This window comes from Nematostella vectensis, chromosome 2, assembly GCF_932526225.1.
Source record: "Nematostella vectensis chromosome 2, jaNemVect1.1, whole genome shotgun sequence".
NCBI classification, from domain to species: domain Eukaryota; kingdom Metazoa; phylum Cnidaria; class Anthozoa; order Actiniaria; family Edwardsiidae; genus Nematostella; species Nematostella vectensis.
The window spans coordinates 6,536,958-6,563,339 of record NC_064035.1 but is presented as its reverse complement, the minus strand read 5'-3'; the positions used below and the strand labels follow the sequence as shown (position 1 = coordinate 6,563,339).

The 26,382-nt window shown below is 41.9% G+C and overlaps 2 protein-coding genes across 7 annotated transcripts; one reads left to right on the top strand and one right to left on the bottom strand.

Moving 5' to 3' along the window:
- The first annotated feature begins 297 nt into the window (after window positions 1–297).
- LOC5517900 lies at window positions 298–26,372 on the top strand. Of its 3 annotated transcripts, XM_048720527.1 has the most exons (23): window positions 298–813; window positions 894–1,160; window positions 1,824–2,117; window positions 2,300–6,020; window positions 6,072–9,121; window positions 9,216–9,428; window positions 9,718–10,017; window positions 10,466–10,549; window positions 16,469–16,570; window positions 17,122–17,216; window positions 17,433–17,621; window positions 18,109–18,177; window positions 18,638–18,749; window positions 18,925–19,053; window positions 19,683–19,749; window positions 20,030–20,132; window positions 20,393–20,439; window positions 20,868–20,994; window positions 21,120–21,226; window positions 21,342–21,545; window positions 22,785–22,956; window positions 24,096–25,108; window positions 25,879–26,372. In XM_048720527.1, the coding sequence occupies exons 1-23, from the start codon at window positions 741–743 to the stop codon at window positions 26,228–26,230; spliced, it is 10,890 nt and encodes a 3,629-aa protein (XP_048576484.1). In that variant the 5' UTR covers window positions 298–740; the 3' UTR covers window positions 26,231–26,372. The 3 variants fall into 3 exon arrangements, with proteins under 3 accessions (XP_048576484.1, XP_032218244.2, XP_048576486.1); XM_032362353.2 differs by having other exon boundaries at window positions 299–813; window positions 2,300–9,121; XM_048720529.1 differs by lacking the exon at window positions 10,466–10,549 and having other exon boundaries at window positions 299–813; window positions 2,300–9,121.
- Window positions 10,732–16,063, bottom strand: LOC5517901 (cation-independent mannose-6-phosphate receptor). Of its 4 annotated transcripts, XM_048720565.1 has the most exons (5): window positions 15,944–16,023; window positions 13,542–13,782; window positions 13,156–13,194; window positions 12,884–12,922; window positions 10,732–12,031 (listed from the first exon to the last, which is right to left on the bottom strand). In XM_048720565.1, exons 1-5 carry the CDS (start codon window positions 16,010–16,012, stop codon window positions 11,883–11,885), a joined length of 537 nt encoding a protein of 178 aa, XP_048576522.1. In that variant the 5' UTR covers window positions 16,013–16,023; the 3' UTR covers window positions 10,732–11,882. The 4 variants fall into 4 exon arrangements, with proteins under 4 accessions (XP_048576522.1, XP_032218248.1, XP_032218249.1 ...); XM_032362357.2 differs by lacking the exon at window positions 15,944–16,023 and having other exon boundaries at window positions 13,542–14,701; XM_032362358.2 differs by lacking the exons at window positions 13,156–13,194; window positions 15,944–16,023 and having other exon boundaries at window positions 12,884–12,919; window positions 13,539–14,701.
- Window positions 26,373–26,382: the final 10 nt, after the last annotated feature.

The following is a 26,382-nucleotide window of genomic DNA, read 5'->3' as shown; positions in this document are numbered from 1 at the left end:
AGTGCAAAGCAACAAAAAATCAAATCAGCTATCCATATCCAATCAGTGCTAAGCGACGGTCCACTGCAGGAAATGTAAATGGCTGTTTAGTATTTTAATAACATTCAAGTTAAGATGCGTTTCAGGACAACAGGGTGCCGTGTTCTAAAAGTAGATCAATGACCCGGAATGGCCAAGCGACTGATCCCATTGTCTTCAAACTAGCGAAGCAAAATAACAAACTCTTCCAAGCGTCGAATATTTCTCTGTAAATTCATAACTTATTACACCTGTTATTGCCGCGGGAGATTTGACAAAACAAAATTGTTTCTTTACTTCCCTAGATTTAATTAGTAGGCTCGCATAGTAGCAGAATTCAGCATCGCACTGATTAAATTTCTTTTTCTTGCTAACATTAGGTTATGTCTCAGGAATTCCCCCACCGGGTAGGGGCATGGTCACCCGCAAACATTCACAAATGCTACCTTCTGATTGGCCGCTCACTGACGGGGTTTCCCATAACATTTGCGTGACGTAATTCTCTCCTCGGCCCGGCAAGCGCGGGAAAAAAAATCCGGTCCTACCCTCGCGACAAAAAAAACAACAAACAAAACATTTATGTACACGAAAATTTAGACAAATATTGACACGGATTGATAATTGGATTCGCTTGATGCCGTGTAGCAGTTGTATAGATTGACGTTGATGGTGTAGGATGTTATCTACGACAAATATCACAAATACTAGTTGGTCTGTACTCCATGGTCAAAGACGGGAGATACACGCTAGTATGTCTGCTGTCAGGGCTTGTGCTGTGTGCCTTCATCAGTAAAGGTAAGCAAGCCTATATCTCAATTCTTGTACACTCCCCATTCTATGCAAACTAAGTGAGATCGCACATGCTAATGTTGAAGGTCAAGTCCTATCACAGCCTGGTAGACCTCGGAAATGCGATGGTACTGGCGACCCAGTCTCGCCGAAGGGCTTCAAGTTTGATGTGCTCGGGAATGCTACTGGGCTGGAGGATTGTGTGAACTTGTGCTGCGAGGATGGGGAATGCGAGGTGGCGATACAGTCAGGAGTGCGTTGTTTTGGGGTATCATGCAGTATACCTGAGCTGTGCCATACTGTTGTTGACAAGGTAGTTAGGGCACAAGATCAACATGGCGGTGATCATCAAGGTCAGTGAGGGCGGAAACACATTGATTTGATCATAGGTCTGATTGCTTTTTTTTCTATTTTTCTTCTAGAAAAAGGGAGCATTTATTTGCTGTTTAATGTTTTACTCAAAAACAAAAACAAAACGAGGCTTATACTCGTAGGCTTCGCATTCTACGGCCCAACTAATGCTGAAACCATAAAATGTTTTGTTTATTCTCACTGCTAATCACTAATTTCAGGCGTAGCACTAACACGATCATAACAATTTTAGTATAGAAAATGATGTATAGGAAAGTGTTGTTGTTATGTATCTCAAACGCTTGCCCTGCAAGTGTAATCAAGGGATGCTGTCTGTTTCGTGTAGCTTTATCCACCGGGCAGGTAGAGGTAGATAAAGGGCGCGTTTTGTAATGTTCTTGTGTTTCCACAACAATGAGAAAGCTTCAACAAACCAGGTGGCTGCAATAAACTGAATACAGACTACAAGTCGGTTATAGCGTTAAAAAAAGTATTTTTAAAACGGAATCGCCAAAATGTTCAACTTTGTGACAAGCCTTATAGCTGCCTTTTTAAACCGGGCGTCTGATAACGATAATAATAATTAGTAATGATGATGGTGTTTGATAATGATAAGGATAATGATGATGATGATATTGTTAACTATCAGTTGATATTTCTCCCAGATGTCGTCAAGCACACAGTTATTGCCTCCAGCGCTCTTTGTCCCAAACCATTCGCAACAAGCTTCTCCGTGTTATTACAAGCCTCCAGACAATCTCAAGACTTCATTCAACTGCACAGTGGGCCTATCACAGCACAAGATTGCACATCATTGTGCTGCAAATCCAAAGACTGCTTTCTAGGTTTCGTCGAGGACGATGCTTGCTATAGTGTCCGTTGCCATGGAGACTGTGGAGGTGCACGCAGATCCAATCAGGGGCTCTCCCTTCAGGTTGCGATCATCGATCGGAAAAGAGGTACCTAAATATTCTGGACTTTGTTACAAGCTTTAATTTAAATTCATCAAAATCACTTGAAAACTGGTCATAAGCGATATATATGGTCAATGCCGTATATATGCGTTTTTTTAAGTTTTAGGAAACTGATATATTATCTGATGCCGATAAGTTAGATTATTTATGCTGTATTTTGTTTGCAGAGGTACTTCGGAGTGTCGACGATGATGATGATGACCTCGGATCAGATGATGATGATAAGTCTTCTTCATTCGTCAAAAATGGAAAACAAACGAAAGCGAGAACCCAATCTAAAAAACAGCTCAATACGAGTGCGGCACCTTCTCGAAAGAAGGCCGTGGTGAAAAAAAGCAGTAAACAGTTAACTATACCCGATAACACGCATTCGTCTCTAAGTGACACGAGCGAAAAGACTAAAGACAGAAAACAAACGAGCGCAAAACAAGGAAATACAATGAGTTTCTCTAGCATTGATAATAGTAAACACGGTCATGCTAATACCACAAGGGAAGACCCACGGCTCCGTCACTTACAAAAACTCGAAAATGTTCAGAAGCACATCGAGAGCTCGAGAACAGCTTCGAGCATCGGCTCTGAGAGCAAGAGGAAAAATATCAGCAAATATAAGCCGACAAAGAGCCATCGTAATGTTACATACGGAAGTCTCGAGAAGAAATATATAAAGATCAATGATAAATCTAACAAGAGTGCAATTGCTGGTGTCAGCGGCCAGTACGCCTACCATAGTGTTCGACACCAACAACAGACTCCTACCAAACCTAGCACTGTTTCTTTGCACGCAGATAACAGACCGGAAAAATATAAATCAACTATCAAGCCTTCGACAAGTGCGACCATGCAGAGCATGCAGAGCGCAACTGATTCAAATAAGTATAAGCTAGGAACTAGTATACATGATCACACAAACAACCAAACGTTGCTAAAGGCAGGCCTCAAATCACTAACGAACCAAACTAAAAATAGCGCAGAAGTGCAAAACATTGGTGAAGATGTTTCGATGGGCGAGGCGTCCGGGAACAAGGAAGAGGGAAGTGCACAAGGGAGCTCAACGGAACAAAACTCCACGGAGCACGGTATGTACAATATAGTCAAACCTACCAGGCTTCCCTACACCACGGAGAAAGGCAGGAACTATAGAGTGAAACCTACCAAGATTCCCTACGCCACGGAGAATGGCAGGAACTATAGAGCCAAACCTACTAGGCTCTCCAACACAACGGAGAAAGGCAGGAACTATAGAGCCAAACCTACCAGGCTCTCCTACACCACGGAGAAAGGCAGTAACTATAGAGCCAAACATACTAAGCTCTCCAACACAACGGAGAAAGGCAGGAAGGTAATAAGCAAACCTACCAGGCTCTCCAACACAATGGAGAAAGGCAGGAACTATAGAGCCAAACCTACTAGGCTCTCCAACACAACGGAGAAAGGCAGGAACTATAGAGCCAAACCTACCAGGCTCTCCTACAACACGGAGAAAGGCAGGAACTATAGAGCCAAACCTACTAGGCTCTCCAACACAACGGAGAAAGGCAGGAACTATAGAGCCAAACCTACCAAGCTCTCCAACACCACGGAGAAAGGCAGGAACAGTATTCTCAAACCTACCAAGCTCTCCAACACCACGGAACAAGACAGGAACATTATTCTCAAACCAACCAGGCTCTCCAACACCACGGAGAAAGGCAGGAACGTTATTCTCAAACCTACCAGGCTCTCCAACACCACGGAGAAAGGCAGGAACTATAGAGCCAATCCTACCAGGCTCTCCAACACAACGGAGAAAGGCAGGAAGGTAATAAGCAAACCTACCAGGCTCTCCAACACCAAAGAGCAAGGCTGGAACATTAGACTCAAATCTACCAGGCTCTCGAACACCACTGAGAAAGGCAAAATAGACAAGTCTATGATTTCCTCCAACACCCTAGAGCACGGCACGCACAATATAGTGGAGCCTATTACTCTCTCAAACACCAACAAACAAATGAATGAAGTGAAGAAGCCAAAAGTAAAAGCGCAATCAGGAGATAAAGCCAAAACCACAGCTCAACACACAAAGAAAAATTTTACGAAGAAGGCCTTGCTTGGTGTCGACCATATCCATATAGCGGTCAATCAGTCAAACAAGGATCTTGGCAAGGTATCGTCTAGCGGGTATGGTCCAACGCTTCCCAAGTCTGCTTCGGTCAGAACTCATAAGATGCACAGCGCACAGCTTGTAATAAGCTCAGAGCAAAATTTTCACAAGGAAGGCTTGCCAAAGGTTATGAAGCATGCTCAGCCAAAAGCTAAACCAGTCAAAAGTCATGGACGTGTAAGTGCAACATCTGGAGTTAACCACTCCAAGCCAAAGGTTAAAGACGCGACCAAATCGCCTGGGAACTCATACATAGCGAACACAGGGAACAAAACTCTGGAATCAAGACAGTACAAGACGTCAAAGCGACGAGTCCTGGCAAAGCCTATAATTAACAGCTTAAACGGGACACTACTACAAACGGGAGACGCGAAACCCCGACAGAACGAGGAAGAGGACCTCATGACTTCTTCCTTCGAAGATGAAGGGAGTGCTTCCATAAATGGCGGAAGTAGTGGCTCCGGTATCTCTGCTACGTCAACGATTGATTTGAAAAAATATACCGGAACACCAATTGCCAGGAATGGAGAGTTCTTTTCGAGTGGGGAAGGAAGTGGAGGTGGTCCCAGCTTAGTTGAAACGGCTGATGTAAAGCACAACAACAATAGACCTTATAAAGTGTCTAGCTCTAAGCTGACAAAGAATTTGAAAAAGGCGAAAGTAGCTTTTGGCACGAAAGTGAAAAATACTCCTATTAAGAAGGATGCTCGGCGAAAAGTTTCCGCTATTGTGAAAAGAGTTGGTGTTACAAAGGCAATAAAGTTTCAACCTCGGAACCATGAAAAGCTTCTGAATGTCAACCAGAGTAAAAGCAAAACACAATCTAGTCCAAAGAGGTCTCCAAAATTGACAATGCCAAAAAACAAAAGCTCAGCCTTACGTAAAAAGCATGACAGAAAAGGTCAAATCTCAAAAGTCCAACGAAACAAACCTCAAACATCTGATACATCTACACATCAAAGCCATGACAGGTCTGTCAAAAAAAGGAAAGGCAGCAAGAAAAACAGACTCCTCCGATTCTTTGACCAGGAGAAGACACGTAAGACAGAAAAACGCCCTGTTGTAGATCTGATGGAATCGTCGCAGTCCGAAAATCCTGTAGAAAAGCAAACAAAGCAGCTTGAGAGCGCAGTTGATTTAATGGCACTCTCTCACAGTGGGGACGATTCCCAGAACGTTGACACGTATGGCTCGGGGACTTATTACGGGGCAGGTGGGGGTATGCGCAATGGTCACTCAATGAATCGACAGAAAACAATGCCTCCAACAAGAACAACTTCGAGGCCACGAATTCTCGGTCAGCCGACAAACCCGCAAAGAAGCGTACGAAATCATATCCCTACATCTGGGGGAGCTGCAGTAAACGAGCCCGCCAAGTTTAGCCGTCAGTTCCTGCTCCACCATAAACATAACATGTTATCAACCCCAAAACGTAAGAAAACTAGCCAAACAAGTACCCATGGCAAAAAGAACAATGTCATACATGTGAAACCTACAGAAAAGGCAACTGTGCCAAAAACGACGTTAAAATCAAAGTCAAAGCTGCTTCATCACGATGGTAAACAAAACAAATCTTCAACAGTAGGGACGATACTAGCACTCGAACGACCGCACTTTTACAACGCCAAAAATATGGACGGGACAGGGCTAAGTGTATTGGATGATCGACAAACAGGCAAAGAACTACCAGAAACCTACGAGCGACAAGAGGTTCACAAAAATGACCATGACGAACTAAATGACGCTGAATCATCGGAAATGTTGAAGAAAGATGCTGATGTCCACCAAGGGGACATTGAATCATCGGGAATGTTGAAGAAAGATGCTGATGTCCACCAAGGGAACATTGAATCGTCGGAAATGATAGGTAAAGATGGCCATGTTGATAACGAAGACACGGAAGCGTCTGGAATAACCACAGTTTCTAATGAACACCAAAAGCATTTCTACAAGGATATTAGCAAAGCAAACGGAATCCAATTTTCAGCCAAATCGAGGCATAAGAAGGGTCATCATAGCAACATGGATGTCGATGATCTTGGAGATGCGGACTTTGATATACAGATGTCCAATGATATACCACATAAGAAGCCAAGAAAGACCCCTAAACCGAAACAACGCAAGATAATGAAAAAGAAAAAGGTGATGCTAGGAGAGGACCCGAGTGAAGACGGCCATAGTAAAAAGAAACACAATCGGAAAGAAACACACAGAGGAAAAGGGGATGATGATGATGATGACGATGACGATGATAAGAATTGGTTCAAGGGCCATGTAAAGTACATTAAGAAAATAATTGGCCATCACAAAAGTCCAGAAAAGCTCTCCTTTAGGACTCGTAAAATACACAAGCAACGTAAAATACAGAAAGAGAATTTCCACAATGCAAAGGAAGAGCATTCAGATGACAGCGGGGATTATGAGGAATCGAGACCACATCACAATCAACAGTTCAAAGTCTCACATCAAGAGGAAGACGATGAAGATGTGGAAAAGCAAAAGTTTGAGGCTCGTGTTGCTCTAGAAAGACAGCACGAGGAAGATGAGAAGGAAGTCGATAGCATTGCTTTGCCTCATATAGAAAAAGCCCGCGTCCGCCATCGGCATAACTCTAAACACTTGCACTATAGATTACCCGCTAGTAGTCATAACCATGATTTAAAGGATGTTGATGACGATGAAGACAAACAAGTTGTTGAAGAAAAAATATACCACAAACCTCGGCATCATCACGGCTCGAAACCTTTTTATCCACATCCTCACGCGGAACAAAAAGAAGAAAGGGCAAAGCTCAGACATCTTCCCGCGTGGGCACGGCATGGTTTCATAGGTGAGGACACCGAGGAAGATGAAGAGAGTGGTAGGGTAGGAAATGAAGATGAAGACTATGCTCACTTTCACAAGCGAGTATTCCATCAAAGACATCAGGAAGACACTGAAGAGAAGTTAAAAAGACTTTGGCTTCTCCATAAGCACAAAATCTGGTTGAAACATCACAAGAAGAAAGAAAGAGAACGTGGCGAAGCCAAACAGGAAGTTAAACACGAATCTGGCTCACCAAATATGGAAAGGGAACCGGTTGAACAGCATATCGCGGATGAGGATATATCTGAAAATAAAGAGACACATGCTCCTTTGTGGATGCATGACAAGATAGAACACGAACAGAAAAAAGAGAATTTCGTAGAACCGCACGAAGAGTATGGTCCGGAACGTCTTAGTGGTAAACCTTGGCATCACGAAGAATGGAGCGATCCTACTCCTCACCACCACCCTCACACTCAAGACGCTGAGGATGATCATGAGGATATACTTGCTAGAGAACACAACCAATATCACATCAAACCATCTGAGTATGTTGCTAAACATTGGGAGCATCACCCAGCAACTGTGGAAGAAAGTAATAAGGCATTTTACCATGACAGGATCTGGAAAAATGGCCAGGAACCAGAGTCTCATGAGTACGACCCTTCAATGGATCACGACGAAATGATGCACAAGGAGCAGCCACCCTGGCAGCATGAAGACCAAAATCCACACGGTTCATGGTCTGATGACAACTCACAGCAAGGATCCTGGAATAAAGAAAAGCCATGGGCAATCCATAGACCAACTGGTGATCCAGAACAAAAACCCTGGGAGACTTTACCTCACGAAGAGCCTCGTCCACAATGGGACGACCATGATGGGCAACATCATAAACAAAAGGCAGAATACCATCAACACTGGGATGGAAAAGCATGGAGAGATCAGCCATCAGAGGGGCATCCCTGGCCGCAGGAATCCCCCAAACCGTCGTCTACTCCACCTTATAGGTTCACACATGCTTGGGTTAACAACCCGCCCAATCACTCTTCACCTCCACCTTATGGTTATACTCATGCCTGGGAAAATGGTCCCCCGACCACTTCAACCACCCCACTCTATGGCTTTACACGTGCTTGGGGAAATAACCAACCTAGACCCTCCCCTGCACAGCGCCATGAGTATAGTCTTCCTTGGAGGAATGGCCCTCCTAAACCCCAACCTTCTGGAAACACTCATGACCAACATGGTTCGGAGCAAAGGCCTTTCTTTACCCAGAGACCACAAGTTGAGGCTGGACCGCCTGGATGGGTCGAAGGATCGCACACTAGCACAAAGAAACCTGCGTATCACGATTTGGGGTTTATAAGTCCTCCGCCTCTTCCCCCTCGCGCAACTCTGCCTTACCCCTCACATCAGGTAAACCAAGCACCCCCAGTCATTGCCAAGCCCACCCACTCTACCAAACAAGCTATTCCGACCGTCGCTCCACTGAATACGAACCCATGGGCTCTCTGGAACACGTTCATGGCTAAGCAATTGCTGGGGCAGAATGCAAACATTGGTAAAAGTAGTATTCCAAAACCGAACCCCATCATGCAGTTTAGAAACCTTTTACTAAACTTGACGAACGGCAATGGGCACCCTACAACGCAACAATCAACGCGGGTGATTCTCTCTCCAAAAACAAATTACACTACAACCATTGGTCAAACCACTACCCAGAATACCCTACCGGTGACTACTGGTACTCGGCACTCTACCGTGAATTCAACTATGCAGCCAGGAAAAACTACCGATTCACATCACGTCCTGTCAACTACTCAAAATAGACCAAGTCAGCCACTTGGTCAGCATGTCAACTCAACAACAACCCACAAGCCGACTACTGGCTCATCTCACACTACCCCTACTGGCAATACTATGTCTTCTACAAGAAGCTCTGGAACAGTTCCGGAAAGCCCAACAACGAGGCGTAAAGAAACGACATCGCCTCGTAACAAGCTTAATGGTTTCTTTGATAAGCAAACAACTGCTAAAGGTATTGGGTCGATTTTTCGTTGGCTCGCAATTTTGTTTATTTGAAACTTACTTTGATTTATTGCAATAACCATATATTTTCTGCATATTTGCAGTCGAAGTGACATCGCCAACTAAGAAGAATTCAGAATCCACTTTGCCTGAGACTCCATCGAAATCCGCACATAAAACCTCAGCTAAAACACAGCCGCCAAGCACCAAGCCTACTGCCTCTCCTACGACGCGTAAGAACACAGCCACACTATCAACTACCGCTGATATACCTATGCCGCCTCCAGCAAACTCTGTGGATCCGGACGACCTATCAGGTAAAAACATCTCAACGACCCAGCCCTCATTCATCATCCCTATACCTTCAACTCAACCATTCACCCCCATGCCTCCAGCTCAACCATTCACCCCTATACCACCAGCTCAATCATTCACCCCTATACCTTCAGCTCAACCATTCACCCCTATGCATCCAGCTCAAAATACTCAGGCAAAAGTCTGGGATGGTCTTACAAAAATAGAATGGTATCCAACATCCGAATATGAATCAAACATCGAAACTTTCCTTGGTATTACAGCATCTCTTAACACATTTCATGTTTTCAGATAACAAAGGGAGTAAGCGCCGGAAGCAGCACGGGCCTACATGTCACGCTAGTGACGTCACGGATGATATGACGCTTATTCGCGGTAAACGCGCAGGGAACTTCACCAAAATAGGAGATGTGGGGGATTTTGAGCTGTGCATCAAGAGGTGTTGCCAGGCAACGGGCTGTGACTTGGCTTATAAGACAGGCGAGACGTGTTACTTGGTACAGTGCCATAGCAAAAGTTCCTGTCAGGTCACCGAGGCACTGGTCAAGAAGTACAGCCCAAAGATGGCATTTATTGTCAGAGACCACCAAGGTAATGTGATCTAAGCGCTTTCGAGCTTGACTTTTTATGAAATTTTCGCGCCCTCTTTTAATAAAATTTCGTGGATTTTCCATTTGCTTTAAATATCGCGGAACCAAAGCGGAAATTTCATAATACTTTTCATAATTTGAGATGGCATGAGAAGATCCGCATCACCGATGAAAAGTACGTGTTCTATCACAAAACTCCTCAGCGCTGACATAAACCTTCAGGTTATGTGAAATTCTCGTATGTATGTATGTTGTACTGGAAAATAATTTCTCCTATTAGTTTCGACACCGTATGTTTGGTATTGGTACATTATGTGGGGAATGTTCACGTAGCGAGGAACAAAGGATTTTATATTTATATACCTTTTTTAACAAAGGGTATATAAGTTATAACTCTGGTTGAAGATAGGGTTGTCAATTGTATTAATGGGGCAATACTTTAAACTTAGAAAACGACAGCAAAGACGAAAACGACAACAACGACGATGACAACGATGACGACAACAAAAGCGACGAAAAGAAGTCGCCAACAGGTAACTGACTTCTTTGCTAAGTCTCTGCGATCCTTCGCACAAAAATGTATATATTGTATATTCTACATAAGCAAAACCCAAACTGCGAGGAGTGAAGCTGGGTATGGCGGTTTTTTCATGCTCATCCATGGCTAGGTTATGCACAATTACCCCATGTCCCATCTTAGACTGTCATCAGAGCGCAAAAGGGGCGATTTTTATTTAACACAAGTGCAGCTTGTATACAGTCGATTGACAAAACGTTGTCGTCAACAGGCTCCGCGACTACACGACAAGCTCGTACGTAATACTTAGGCATTTTGGGTCTTCTTCAAGGCACTAATTACCTCATTCGGCATGATTTGCCGCAAATTCAGACCGAAAACACAAGGTGTCCACGAATAGCCCAATTTCTAGTTCCACTATGACCGCTGGACTTACAGACTAAGGATGCATAAATACAGTATAAGCCTCGACTTGATGCAAATTTCATGCGCATACCAGCGAGAATCCTCTGGAACTTGGGATAAAACAATGCAAAAACTTGTGAATACTTCATGATCCCGCTGGTATTTGCAATCGATTCAATTGAAACCGAGGCTTGCACTGTATTTATGCGTCCTCAGTGCCTATGACCAGCAGGCACAACGGAACTCGAAACTGGACTATTGATACAATAATCAAAACAAGAAATAGGATTCCATGATAAAGTATTGTATGCATCCTCGGGAAATCAGGACGTCGTGGTTGGAGGTGCTGTATGGAGATACAGTTTCGTCATTAAGTTTTCACTTTGCTTCAGATGCTATATTCTTTAATTATGTTTTATGGTAGATTTGGTGTTCAAATAAAGCAAAGATGTGTAGCACTTGTACATCATAAAATGTTTCGTAGTTTTCCATGTAGTTTGATATAAATCGGGATTGACAATAACTGCATAAAAGGAATGATGAAGTTTTGATTCTCCTGCAACTTCAAATGCTGTGCTATAAAAGTTTCGTTTCTTTTATAATCAGTTGCCAAAAAATATTTAATTGTTTTATTCAAACATATTTCAACAATACTTATAAACAACATGATATCGTGAGGTGGTTTGTTATTATACTTTTCATAAGTGCTGTAGTTTGAATGTGTGGTTTACTTCTTTATGTAATGATAGATCATTTCTATCGTGAAAAAATTATATAAACTCAACTTACAAAATGTCACTAGATATACATCTTGAAATTTGGAGCACCGTGCGCGTGCCCCGTGGCTCCGGTATAAGACGGTCTCCCAACAAACGAGATTAATTTCTGCGTAGAGTTAAGCAACTTTGTTTAAGATCAACTTTCCTGTCTTCCTCTGTCCTCGCTTATGCGCAATCACGCCATGTCCCATCATAGACGGCCGTCAGAGCACACCAGGGACGATTGTGATTGAGCGAAGTGCAGCTTGTATAAGTTACGCCTTGGTACACAAACGGGAGCGCGCAGCATTTCCCATCAGTGGTCTTTACGCATTCTGTTGGTCGAAAAATATTCAGGGTATTAAAAAAACAGTTTCTCATAAAGTAGCCCTGTTATAAAAAAAGATATCTAGGATAATTGTAAGTTCTTAACAACAGATATAATGCTTGAAATTAAGGATATAGGTAATGCAAGGAAGAACTTGGAAAAGTGGAATTTCGCTCGAAAGGAAAAAAATATTATCATTGCTTGAGGTTAAGTATTGCAAGGAATCAAAACAAACAAATAAATGCTTTTTTACAGCGAGTAATGTCGTGATTCGATTTTTGATTCTCTCTAAAATTACATTAAATAAACGCATCTCAATATTCTTGGAGGCATCGTCAGATTTAAGCACATGGGAGAGGAGGTTTTAGCCGATAAAAATGTATGCCATAAGTATTAAGATGAATTGATTTTATCGAGGAAGGAAGGGATGGTTTTTAGCATAAGGGTCGAGTAGGGATATCTCTAATTATTTATCTTTAATATATCATCTACTTGAAGAATATATTGTAGCAAAATGGAAGGGTCGAAAAGCAGACGATAAGATCTAATTAGATATCTAATATCATCTAATTAAAGCATATATGGAATACCGAAAGCAAGTCCTCTTCTTCTCGAGTATAGCAATATCGAAGGGTAGAGAAAAAGAATATAGGATCTAATTACATTTCTGATATAATCTAATTATATAATCTCCAATAATGTTGCAAGGAGAGGGAAGAAATATCTAAATAGACATTGAATATCCTATATCATAATGATGTTATTTAAATCTAAATATCAGTATTGCAGTCACTAAAAGATGCAGTTATTGCGCAATACGTTTCGAAATTTGTTGGAACTAAGAGTAATTAACACTTACCTCTGGCAGGTTTAGTTGTGGGAACGTCACTTCTTTCAACTAGGTACGAAAATCATAGGCAGTTCAGCATGATGAAGAATAAAAACGATAAACAAACGAAAAATAAAAATATGACCTTAAAGATATAGAGTGCTTTTGTATAAATGGACGTGTTTTCAGTAACTTCCCTCTAAACAAATTCGCTAGTTTCTTACCTTTTACTAAGCATTTAGATGCAGTTATTGCGCAATACGTTTCGAAATTTGTTGGAACTAAGAGTAATCAACACTTACCGGTGGCAGGTTTAGTTGTGGGAACGTCACTTTTTTTACCTAGGAACGAAAATCATAGGCAGTGATGCAGCATGATGAAGAATAAAAACGATAAACAAACGAAAAATAAAAATATAACCTTAAAGATATAGAGTTCTTTTGTATAAATGGACGTGTTTTCAGTAACTTCCCTCTAAACAAATTCATTAAATAATTAAATTAACTAATTAAAACTTACAGTCGAAACTTTGAAACAAACTTACAGTCGAAACTTTTTGGCCCCAACCATATGAGTTTGGTACTATTTTATTATTATTTCAAGTTTATTATTTTTATTATTATTATTATTTTAAGAATTTCAGATGAAAGGAAGGGTTTTGTGAGTTAAAAAAGGTTAACCGTTTTACCTGAAAATCTAACTGTAGCGTAGACAGACATTCCCTGCCTCTCCATGCTTGCGCCATCCACTGATGGAAGCATAGCCTTGGTGGCGTTGTTAAGATGGCATATTCGCGAGTCGCGCTCGTACGTGATGCTGAGACATTTAGGATCGTCCTGGCACTTATTGCCGCATTCACCAAGATTCACCGAAAATCCAGACCGATAGGCACTACCTTTTAGTGCCATGCCATATTCAGATAATTCCGCCTCACAGTGCTGTCCCAGGATAAGGTGTCGATAAATTGAAACAAGAATTAAAACAGCAAATAGAGATACCATGATTAAAGTGCCTGAACGAAATTAAATTTCGTCACAAGCAATTTGTTTTTTCCCATTAATTATTCACGATATTTCAGGATGCTAATTCGGCTAATTAATCCCGTTTTAATTTAAAAAATGTAGACGTTTTGTTTATTACATTTTTCTTAGTTTCCAATTTTTTTTTACATAAGTTTAACCGAGAAGTTTATAGCTGCAGCATATAGACACGATTTATTTGACAGTTATTTTATTTCATCTTTCTGTTGGACTAAAACCAAGTTTCAATCAAAGCAGGGAACGTACTAGGGCTTTCCTTTTTCTTGCCTTTTGCTTGTCTAAAAAACGATATTGGGGACGTTACCGGGGCTGTTACCTGTGCTAACTTCCGATTCAGTCAAAACGTTGTCAATGAAAAACGGCGAATGGCAAATGCAAAATGACAATCCTACGACCAAAAGGCGCTTCTAGGTACTAACTTTTATTCGTACAAATAACGGTGAAAAATAAACTTTAACGATACCAAAGCCATCCATTGATGGTCTTTAATGGATTGCCGTATGATTTTTTAACATTCTCCTGTATTCGGTAGAAATATAACGAGACCTCTGGTACATGGTACAGAACTGCCATTTGCCATTCGACATTTTCAATTTGCGCTAACGTTACTTGGAATAGGTGTGTGCTCCTGGAGCGGTATACATTTTGAATAGCTCTTAGTAGCCCGACACCGCTTTCTCCGATATGCACCTGACCAGTATATCAAAATAGTTCATTGTCCAAAGAGGCCATGTGTTGTCCCCGGGACCCTTTGTCTTAGGGGTACACTGTGTTGAACACCGGTTTCTTTACCCTGTGCGGCGTTATCTAAATGCAGTTTGACCAGCCTCCACTATATACCGCTGTCCATGAACACCATGGGCGATTATGATTGACATACGTGCAGCTTGTGTACGCCACTCCCTTATACGTGAAGGGAAACACGCAACACTTGCGGTCAGCAGTCTTGACGTCGTTGTCGCATTGTTTAGCGCAGTCCTGCCAACTCTTGCTAGAGTAGACGGCAGTTTTGGAGCACCAGGGCCGGCCATGGGCTACGGAGGTGCAGCTGGTGTAGGCGACACCGCTGTACATAAAGGGAAAGGCACAGCAGGCGCCATCTGTGGTCCTTGTACTTGGACAGTCTGTATAATAGCAATAGCAATAGCAATAGCAATAGCAATAGCAATAGCAATAGCAATAGCAATAGCAATAGCAATAGCAATAGCAATAGCAATAGCAATAGCAATAGTAATGTTATATGGTTTTAATTGACTGTTGAGCAGGCTGTATCCCTACGATACTGCCCGTGGGCAAGTCCAAGTCTCCAAGGAATTATTAATAGTACTATGGCTTTTTTTTGGTTATTATTAGTCGGAGCTTAGTGTAGATGTAGATGTTTGCAACCAAAGAGTTAGGGAATGTTTTTAATACTCATATGCATTTTTTTTTAAATGAAATTGAGATTAAAAATTAAAATGACCGAAATCACGTTGCACAAAATTTACGAGAATACAGTTTGATGCTGAAAAATAAAAAGTACCATCAGTTGGCGTCGTTATTACCCCGAGCAGGTTTTTAAATTACTTTGACGGGAGTTTTTCAATATGTAAATGTAACAGGGCATGACGAGTTTTTGTAACATTTTTTACTACCTTCTTTTACTTGTTCCTTTAAAGATCTCAAACATAAATGCAAAACTAATAAAAAGTATGATCTAGCATCCTATTAGAAATCTTGTGGGTTGACGGGTATTTATTTCCGTTGTCTTGAAAAGTTTTGAAATCATGCCTTGTAGAAATAGCTGGGGTGTTTCAACGCCAAAATTACCTGGCAATCTAACTGTAGCGTAGACAGACATTCCCTGCCTCTCCATGCTTGCGCCATCCACTGATGGAAGCATAGCCTTGGTGGCGTTGTTAAGATGGCATATTCGCGAGTCGCGCTCGTACGTGATGCTGAGACATTTAGGATCGTCCTGGCACTTATTGCCGCATTCACCAAGATTCACCGAAAATCCAGACCGATAGGCACTACCTTTTAGTGCCATGCCATATTCAGATAATTCCGCCTCACAGTGCTGGCTGAGAGAAAGGCCCCAATTGAATGATATCAACAGAAATAAACCTGGAATCGCCATAGCAGACTAGAAGTTAGCTGAGCAATTACCAAAAAGTTCATGAATATTTTATCCCAATTTTTGCACGTTCGTCGCCCTTCTTTTAGCTACTTGACTTATTTACTATTAATCATTAAGGATTATGTATTATTTATTAGTTTTCCGGTTTTACCTCTGATTAATACTAAAGTTATATGGCAATGTAAAATTTACTTTGCAACAATATTGTTAATTTGCTTTGTCGGATTTGTTTGAAAAATAAAATAGTAATTTATGAGGATGACTGTTGCTTATGTGGAAAAAGTCTTAATAACATTAAATTTTCATAACGCTGGTGTGCCGGTGGCTTGTTTGATATTGGTGTGCTTATTCTTGGTACGTTTGAGCTCGTAGTCAATGGTATCATTTATCGGAATATTCTAATTATCATAGGTATTTTTTTGTTATTTAAATAATTTGTTCTTATTATTTTTCAAGGAATTCGTGAGGTCTGTGACGCAGAGTCTGCGCTTGGAATTTCCTGGAAAGAAACACCTGCCGGTCACCGCACATCTGTTACTTGCCCACGTCACGCTAAAGGTTTGTAACACTTTCATGATACGTCACGCTAAAGGTTTGTAACGCTTTCATGATACGTCACGCTAAAGGTTTGTAACGCTTTCATGATACGTCACGCTAAAGGTTTGTAACGCTTTCATGATACGTCACGCTAAAGGTTTGTAACGCTTTCATGATACGTCACGCTAAAGGTTTGTAACGCTTTCATGATACGTCACGCTAAAGGTTTGTAACGCTTTCATGATACGTCACGCTAAAGGTTTGTAACGCTTTCATGATACGTCACGCTAAAGGTTTGTAACGCTTTCATGATACGTCTCGCTAAAGATTTGTAACGCATTCACGATACGTCAGCTTAGGTTTGTAATGCTTTCATGATACGTCTCGCTAAAGGTTTGTAACGCTTTCATGATACGTCACGCTAAAGGTTTGTAACGCTTTCATGATACGTCTCGCTAAAGATTTTTAACGCATTCACGATACGTCAGCTTAGGTTTGTAATGCTTTCGTGATATATATGTCCCAACTCATTTGGGGTGAATTAAGCAATCTTGTGTTGGTGTTTTCTCAAGGTAAGGCTAAACGTAAATGCGAAGCGGACTCACGATGGCAGAGCCCTGATTTCAGCGACTGTGTGACGGACGAGTATATGCAGCTCAGCGAAAAGGTATGGCAGTCAAGGACACAAAGTCGTACTCCATAATGACAAGAACTTCCCATATAAATCATCCTTTTGCTAGATAATAGCTTACCTTGTGTGAAACGGTCATGTGTTCACGTATGTGACATTTTGTCACGCGTGACAATACAATAAAGTATCAGTCAGGTGCGTGGCTAAGTTCTTGCGTGACACTTGCCTGACATGTTTTTACTCTGCCGCTAGTCACGCAAGCTAGCGGAATTTGCCGACTCTAGCCCATTGATCCGTGACCTCGCTCAGCTCACCACGCAGACGATTGACAATTCGCTCATCTTTGGCGGTGACCTGCTCAAATCTGTGAACATCATGTCAGCCATTGTACAGCACAACGGTCAGAACGACTTGCTGGAGGTTAACAGGGACGATATGCAGGTAACACAATATGCAGGTATCGCAACGCTTACTTATTAAACTCTGCTCGTAAGTGGAAATGAAAAACATAACAGTACGCATGGACCATGTGCATGTAACGCAACGCGCGTGATATAACATATGGCATGATCAAATAGGCTTCACATACGACTTGTCAGTATAGATAGAGATACTGCCTCTCATAGTTTACATGAAACACTACTGGAAAGATCACGCGGTCTTACTGGGCCTAGGGAGATTCTGCCTCTCGGTTAACCCATATGAAGCACTACTGGAAAGATCACTCGGTCGTACTGGGCCTAGCGAAGCAGTAGTGTTTCTACCATGCTGGCTGCTGCTGCAAAGAGGCTCACCAACGTTCGTCGTCAGCAATGCTGACCAATGTTGGCGCAAATCAAGCGAAGCTGTTTGAGTAGGGGAAAATTTGCTCTGTACAAAAGTATATTTTGTTCTTTATTAATACTGGCTACTTTTTAAAATCTTTTAGAACTTTATGACCGCCAGCAGCAACCTACTGGATTTGACCAATCAGCAGGAATGGCACAACTTGCAGAGGGTAAGGGCACACTAGACGTGACCTCTACTGGGCGTGTCTTGACCTTGATGTCATGTAACTTGACCTTAATGGCGCACGTCATTGGCTTTAATAACACTTAATTTGACCTCGACGTGACCTTGCACGTGACATAACCTTACTTGCACGTGACGTGATATTAGTTGCGCCTCACTTGACCTTATTCGTACATGGTGTGACCTTATTTGCACGTGATGTGGCCTTATTTGCCCTTCACTTGACCTTTTTTGCATGTGACGTGACTTTATTTACGCGTCATGTGGCCTTTTTGCACGTGACGTGACTTATATGCGCGTCACGTGACCTATTTTTGCACGTTTTTGTGCGTCTGAATTGACTTCATTTGCATGTTATTTGACCTGATTTGCATTATTATATTTTAAGCAGGTGCTTTCACTTTAAACATCTTTGATTGTCAATTTGGATTCATTGTTCTTTTTAGACCAAGTCGGGTTCGTCGGAAGTGCTGCGTGCGATGGAAATGTTCTCTCTACAAGCAGCCATTCGTCTACCTCGAGAGGAAATGCGTAGTACTTTCATTACCAACAACATCGGTACGACAATGTTAATCATTCTGTCATAGTTACCGCTAATGCTGAAACGGATCTTATGTTTAAAAATTTTAGAGGTCACCGCTTATTTCTTGTGTTCTAATGTTGTGGCGATCATGTGTTCTAATCATGTTGCACGTCGTATTGTCATTTCTTCTGATGTTTTCTCTTTTTTCAGTCCTCAAACTGGATCGCTTGTCGTCACGTGATGGCGTTCTTGTGTTTCCTGACTACACAGACGATAAGATTGCTCGCTGGGACGCACGCCATGACTTTATCTCAATACCTCCTTCCGTCTTTAGCAAAGGTTTGAACCTAAAGGCAGAAGATATCGTATTCTTTCATTTTATTTTTAAAAACTATTATAGAGTGAAACAAATAAAAAGCTACAATGAAATGTATATATGTAACTAAGACATGATGTCTGTGTGGTGGGGGGAAGGGGATGGGGGTGGGGGTGGGGGACGGGTGGCTGGGGATGGGGGATGGGGGTGGGGACGGGGGACGGGTGGCTGGGGATGGGGGATGGGTGGCTGGGGATGGGGGATGGGGGTGGGGGTGGGGGACGGGTGGCTGGGGATGGGGGTGGGGGTGGGGGACGGGTGGCTGGGGATGGGGGATGGGGGTGGGGGTGGGGGTGGTTGACGGGTGGCTAACGAACTCGAATTCCTAATTGGCACCCTGTACACGATACAATATAGGACAATAGTTTAAACTACAAACACGCTACATTCATGATAAAATGACACTACATTCATGATAAATAGCAACAGTCGATTCCTAGGATCAATTAGACGCACCCATTACCACAGGAGGTTAATGGTTCTCGAGTAGCAACAGGTTACTACTCGCGATCACAACATGTGTTCAGGTAGTGGGACGATGCGGTTGAATGTAGTCAAGGGTGCGATATTATTGTTTTACTCTTTCTTTTAGGCGAAATCAGTGCAGCCAGCATGAGTTACAAGACGCTACCATACATCCTCCGTGACACAAACGCAAGGTATAACCAGTACTACTAGTACTTATCTTACAATGAGCAGATAGCATAAGCTGATATAAGTTGATTTGATTTAGAAGAAACTGTTAGGGGAGAAGGTTAGCGGCGTATGACACGTACGTACCCGGGAATTGCCGAGGGGGCATATCGAAAAAGTTTATGTTTTGACGGTACAATAACCATTTCAATGGGGATGCGTACCCACCCGGTGCACCTCCTTATGAAGTACGAGGGAGAGGAGGCAACGCTCAATTCTGATGTCCTTTCTTTTCTTATCTCACAGTAGTGGTCTTGGTCCTAACTCCAAGATTCTTTCCACGATCCTTCACCCTCCGCCATCGGGCAAGATTTCGCCTCCAGTCACCATTGTTTTGGGACACATTAAGGTACTATTTCAAGCTTTTAGAGGCTCGTACTGGAAAATAGAATCATTGTAAGATGCTTTTAAAAGAATCTTGTAAACGTTCTATATTAGAATCAGATGGGTCTTTAAAATTGAAGTACTGGGTGCACAGAAAAAGACTTTCCATGTTCAAATGTTCGATAAATAAATATGTCAAAAATATTTGATCAAAGTTTCAACAATATACTTCGAAGAAAACAAGATGTCTAGAAGATAGCACTGACCTTTATTAATCTTTTTCAGCCAAAGAGAGCGAATCCTAAATGTGTGTTCTGGGATTATTCTATCAAGTAGGTGATCCTTCACTACTCAACTCTATCGCTACCTTTATGAATAAATGAATATCAGTTATATCAGTTATATAGCTCCTATGTATAGCACATGACAACAGATTTGCAAGTCGCTTGATTTTTTACGCACAGTAATTTCGGCGAATAACGTCACTTTTCGGCTCTCGCACTCCGTAATTCTACAAAATTAAACAGTTTTTTATTTTAATTTCGAGGTGTTTTAGTGGGATGTGAATTCCAGGAAAGGGAAATCACACAATGTACATAATTTGTGTTTAGCCCGCACATAGATGGTACATGTCATACTTATGAGTTTTGTTTGTTTGTAGCCCGCACATAGATGGTACATGTCATACTTACGAGTTTTGTTTGTTTGTAGCCCGCACATAGATGGTACATGTCATACTTACGAGTTTTGTTTGTTTTAGCCCGCACAAGGGTGGAGGGTGGTCCACACGGGGCTGCTGGCTTGCCTCCGGTAACGAGACCCACTCCATTTGTCAGTGCAATCACTTGTCCAACTTTGCCGTCCTCATGGACCTTTCGGACGATGAGGTAAGACTTCTTGCTTGGGGTCCACGTGGACCGTGTAACAGTAGCGAGGATGTTTTTTCCATTTCAATTTAGTCGTCCCTTGATTACTATAACGTGTAAGCCATAGTAATTTGTATTCCCTTTAGGTATCTGCCAAGGAACAGAAGCGGGAGCGAACAATGGCTCTAATGTGGATTGGGATCCCAGTGTTGGTTGTGGGAGTCATTGGGGCATTATACATGTCATTCAGTTGGTAGGAAAACCAGATGTTCTATACGTGTCCACAACATACAGTTTTCTTTCTCTGCATTAATGTCCAGTTCTATTATTTTTATTTTATTATTATTTTTTTGCCATTCCATCAATAGGACTGGCAGATCGAGGATTTCAAGTGCGTCAAGTCGGTCTATTGATGAGAAGACTGGTCTTCTCGGCCAGAGGGTGACGACAAGCAGAGTTCGCGAGGAGTTCAAGGCGTCGCCAGCACGGCACCTCTACCGAGCACTCTCCCCAGCCTACTCGCCGCCACAAAGAGACCTGGAGTGGCAAGATGAGTTCCACTTTAATATGGGGTAATGAATACAAGACTTAAATAGTGGCTAACCTTTAAACCACTTTAATATTGGGTAATCTATACAAGACTTAAATAGTGGCTAAACTTTAAACCACTTTAATATTGGGTAATCTATATATGACTTAAATAGTTGCTAAACTTTAAACCACTTTAATATTGGGTAATCTATACAAGACTTAAATAGTGGCTAAACTTTAAAACACTTTAATATTGGGTAATCTATACAAGACTCAAATAGTGGCTAACCTTTAAACCACTTGAAAATTGAGTAATCTATACAAGACTTAAATAGTGGCTAACCTTTAAATAACTTAAGGGAGCGGTAATTAATTACTGGGGGGGGGCGGTAAATATGTAGGGGGGCTACGTTTTTTTGGGCGCGGATATAGGGGTGTCACATTTCTTGGGGCTGTTATTAAAGGGGGGTCACATTTTTTTGGGCGTCGAATTGAGCAAGAGAGTCATTGTTGAAATGAAAATTGTATTCAGTTCACAATGTTTCCTACTTTTGTATATGTAGTTCCATATTGTTCAGGTACCAATCTTGTCTTTATATAAATAAATTTCGAGAAACCCTCTTATGGTTGACAGACAAAGCTGCCCGTTCAAATCAGTTGAACAAAACGAATACTTTAAAATGTTGCAAAACCTAGACTCAAATGTCTTTGTTAAAATTGTCGACGACGTAGTCGTTTTCTAGCGACACCAGTATTTGTTGTTTATCTCTGTGCCACTCTTAAACTAGCGAAGTGGTTCATACTTAAATTAAATAGGACAAAATTGCCATGCTAGCTGATCTATATTTAAGTAAAGGTTATATTAAGCTACACTCAGTATGTATATCAAGTCGCTGTGGTTTTACTAAATATAAAAATGTGGACGTGCAATTTTTTGGGCGTCCGGTCTAGGGGGGGGGGGGTCACGATTTTTGGGGCTTGGATTTGAGGGGGGGGGGACATTTTTTAGCCCAGGGTTTTGCAAAATTGACCCCCCCAAGTAATTCATGACCGCTCCCTAAATATGGGGTAATCTATACAAGATTTAAATAGTGGCTAACCTTTAAACCACCTATAATATTGGGTCATCTATACACTACTTTGATATTGGGTAATCTATGCACCTCTTTGATATTGGGTAATCTATACACTACTTTGATATTGGGTAACCTATGCAACGCCTTGACACTACTTTAAGGTACTAAGGTAACCTTAACTCTACTTTATTTGTCTCGTTACAGGGTACAAAAGCAGACTATGTTAAAACTTGTTCTGCCTCAGCTTGAGGATCTCAAAAAACATGTGGAGCAAGATTTAAGTATTGAGGACAAGACGCTTGTATCTGGCACCAAACAGCTCTTTTTGAACACGGACGAGGAGACCATTCACGATAAGAGTAACCCTTACCATCAGGTAATAAAATTTTACCTTCGCTAGAAGCATGATGAAATCGTGATTATGACGTCTTCACCATTGCCATGATCAATATCATCATTGATTCTATGATCAGCATCATCATACCATCATCAATATCATCATACCATCATCAATATCATCATACCATCATCAATATCATCATACCATCATCAATATCATCATACCATCATCAGTATCATCATACCATCATCAGTATCATCATACCATCATCGGCATCATCATACCATCATCAATATCATCATACCATCATCAATATCATCATACCATCATCAATATCATCATACCATCATCAATATCATCATCCATCATCAATATCATCATACCATCATCAATATCATCATACCATCATCAATATCATCATACCATCATCAATATCATCATCCATCATCAATATCATCATACCATCATCAGTATCATCATACCATCATCAATATTATCATACCATCATCAGTTTTATCATACCATCATCAATATCATCATCAGTATCATCATACCATCATCAGTATCATCATATCATCATCAATATTATCATACCGTAATCAGTATCATCACACAATCATCAGCATCATCGTGCCATCAACAGCGTCCTCGCTGTGTCTTGTGTGAGCATAGTACTGATATTAGAAACACCATTATAAGGTGAACCATTATCATCATACCATTATCAGTATCATCATACCATCATCAATATCATCATACCATCATCAATATCATCATCCATCATCAATATCATCATACCATCATCAGTATCATCATACCATCATCAATATTATCATACCATCATCAGTTTTATCATACCATCATCAATATCATCATCAGTATCATCATACCATCATCAGTATCATCATATCATCATCAATATTATCATACCGTAATCAGTATCATCACACAATCATCAGCATCATCGTGCCATCGACAGCGTCCTCGCTGTGTCTTGTGTGAGCATAGTACTGATATTAGAAACACCATTATGAGGTGAACCATTATCATCATACCATTATCAGTATTAAAATACACCACCATCGTTGCCGTTCCCGGGGGTCCGCAGGTGTTCCATCATTATCTCACGGTAAAACACCGCCTGTTTCCAATAGACGCGTGATTACCTTTTTTAGATTCCTGCATCTCCGGCACATTCACTGGCGTCTTCCGCGGTCTCTGACGACTCAGGATTCTTCTCGCCTTCTTGCCCCTCGTTGTCGCTACAGTCTCTGCCTTTTTCTTCTCCGCCAGGGTCACCTCGACGTAGCACTCCTCCGAGCCATTTAGACCCTTGGGGCGTTCCCCCAGAGCCTTACCCATCCGTAGTGTCTATACTCCCTAACCCAATGGTCTCCGAGGACACAAGTCCCCAGCCAGAAGCGCTTAACAGACCGTCTACCTTATGGAGCAACTGTATTGTTCAACATGTGGTATTGGCGAGATCTCTATCCCCGACTAAAGCGCAACATGCCTCGTCAACTCCGAAGGATTTGTCACGAAATAATACAATATTGAACTGTCCGTCAACGCCAAAATCGACAACCATGGAAGAGATATCCATTTCGCAAAAGGAATTACCATCGCAAGCTGCGTCACAATCTGCAGATGTGTCGTCAGCGGCGTCACAGACGACACAAACTGAGCAAACACATGATGTGTTACCAAGTGCATTATTACAAGGCTCGTATGTATCATGTTCAGATAAGAGAAATCTTCAATTATTAGCAGTGGAGAGGCAAGTGCGTTTAACACGAGATGTATTGTCTGAGGAGAATTCCCCACATCCCAAAGTCTCGGATCAAACTGGATCATCAATGACATCACTTATGACGGCACAAGCAACATTACCCGTGACGTCAGAGAGCACGGTAGAGAGGATGTCCTCAATGAGGTCATCTTTTTCAACCGTGACGTCACAGTCATTAACATTGAGGTCAGAGCCCGCTGAGGTAACGTCTATATCGGTGACGTCATTAAAGTCGATTGCAATGGCGTCTAAGCCCTCTGAGCAATGTGTTTCAAGTGAAGCGAAACAAGAGCGACGCAAACCCCGAGTAACATTCGCTGAAGACGGATTGCCCACACTTAAGGACCTCGAGTATCGGGAGAGCGCCAGAGCAAAACGACAACGGAGACTAGAGAAAAGGTGCGCTTTGAATTACTTCACCCAGCCAATCGTCTTGTAAGCGGTTACACTGGGGAATTATGTCACACAGTCAATCGGCTTGTTAGCGGCTACACTAGGGGATTATGTCACACAGTACAGTCAATCGGCTTGTAAGCGGCTACGCTAGGGGATTTTGTCACACAGTACAGTCAATCGTCTTGTAAGCGGCTACACTAGGGGACTTTGTCACACAGTACAGTCAATCGGCTTGTTAGCGGCTACACTAGGGGATTATGCCACACAGTACAGTCAATCGTCTTGTAAGCGGCTACACTAGGGGATTATGTCACACAGTACAGTCAATCGGCTTGTTAGCGGTTACACTAGGGGATTATGCCACACAGTACAGTCAATCGGCTTGTTAGCGGCTACACTAGGGGATTATGTCACACAGTACAGTCAATCGGCTTGTTAGCGGTTACACTAGGGGATCTTGTCACACAGTACAGTCAATCGGCTTGTTAGCGGCTACACTAGGGGATTATGTCACACAGTACAGTCAATCGGCTTGTTAGCGGTTACACTAGGGGATTATGTCACCCAGTACAGTCAATCGGCTTGTTAGCGGCTACACTAGGGGATTATGTCACACAGTACAGTCAATCGTCTTGTAAGCGGCTACGCTAGGGGATTATGCCACACAGTACAGTCAATCGGCTTGTTAGCGGCTCATTGGGGGATTTAATATAATAATGTCCAATCATGGAGGAAAACTCTCACTTTGTATAACAGTTTCTTTTTTATGGTAGGATATTTGCGCAAAGGCTGCGGCGCTGGGGAGCCATGAGTCGACTTGACATGGACCAAATCGAGCTAACTGACAGCCCAAAGCATGTTATGCTTACCGCAGACTACGACCTGCGTGCGCAGCTTTGCGGAGATGAAGTTATTGATTCGATTGAAGAACGATGCGAGACATATGACGAGAACGGAGACGTAAATAAAGAATCTCATAGTCATGGATCACGTGTCTCGTTACAAGCTTTCCACAGACCCAGAATCAAACAGCAAGACGGGTCACGCGTAACTAATAGCAACGAAAGGCTTCCGCCTATTCACAATTGCTGTGATAGTCTGTTTAACTTTAATAACAATCTCTGATAGGTCTTTCGCCGACACAATATTTTTTAAATATCGTTTAAAATTCGTATGTAAATACATCTTGTACAACTGTTTTTGTATATTTATACGTTGTATATAGAAACGTAAAGGCATTTTTTATAAATAAAATTTGTCAGCTATATTTAAAGGGT

Coding starts and splice junctions, on each gene's coding strand:
- LOC5517900 (XM_032362353.2), top strand. CDS start 741: ATGGTCAAAGACGGGAGATACACGCTAGTATGTCTGCTGTCAGGGCTT. Junction 17,217..17,432: donor ATATGCAGCTCAGCGAAAAG/GTATGGCAGTCA, acceptor CTCTGCCGCTAG/TCACGCAAGCTAGCGGAATT. Junction 19,750..20,029: donor CTCCGTGACACAAACGCAAG/GTATAACCAGTA, acceptor CTTATCTCACAG/TAGTGGTCTTGGTCCTAACT.
- LOC5517901 (XM_048720559.1), bottom strand. CDS start 16,012: ATGGCGATTCCAGGTTTATTTCTGTTGATATCATTCAATTGGGGCCTT. Junction 15,018..15,702: donor CGCTACAGTTAGATTGCCAG/GTAATTTTGGCG, acceptor GCTATTATACAG/ACTGTCCAAGTACAAGGACC.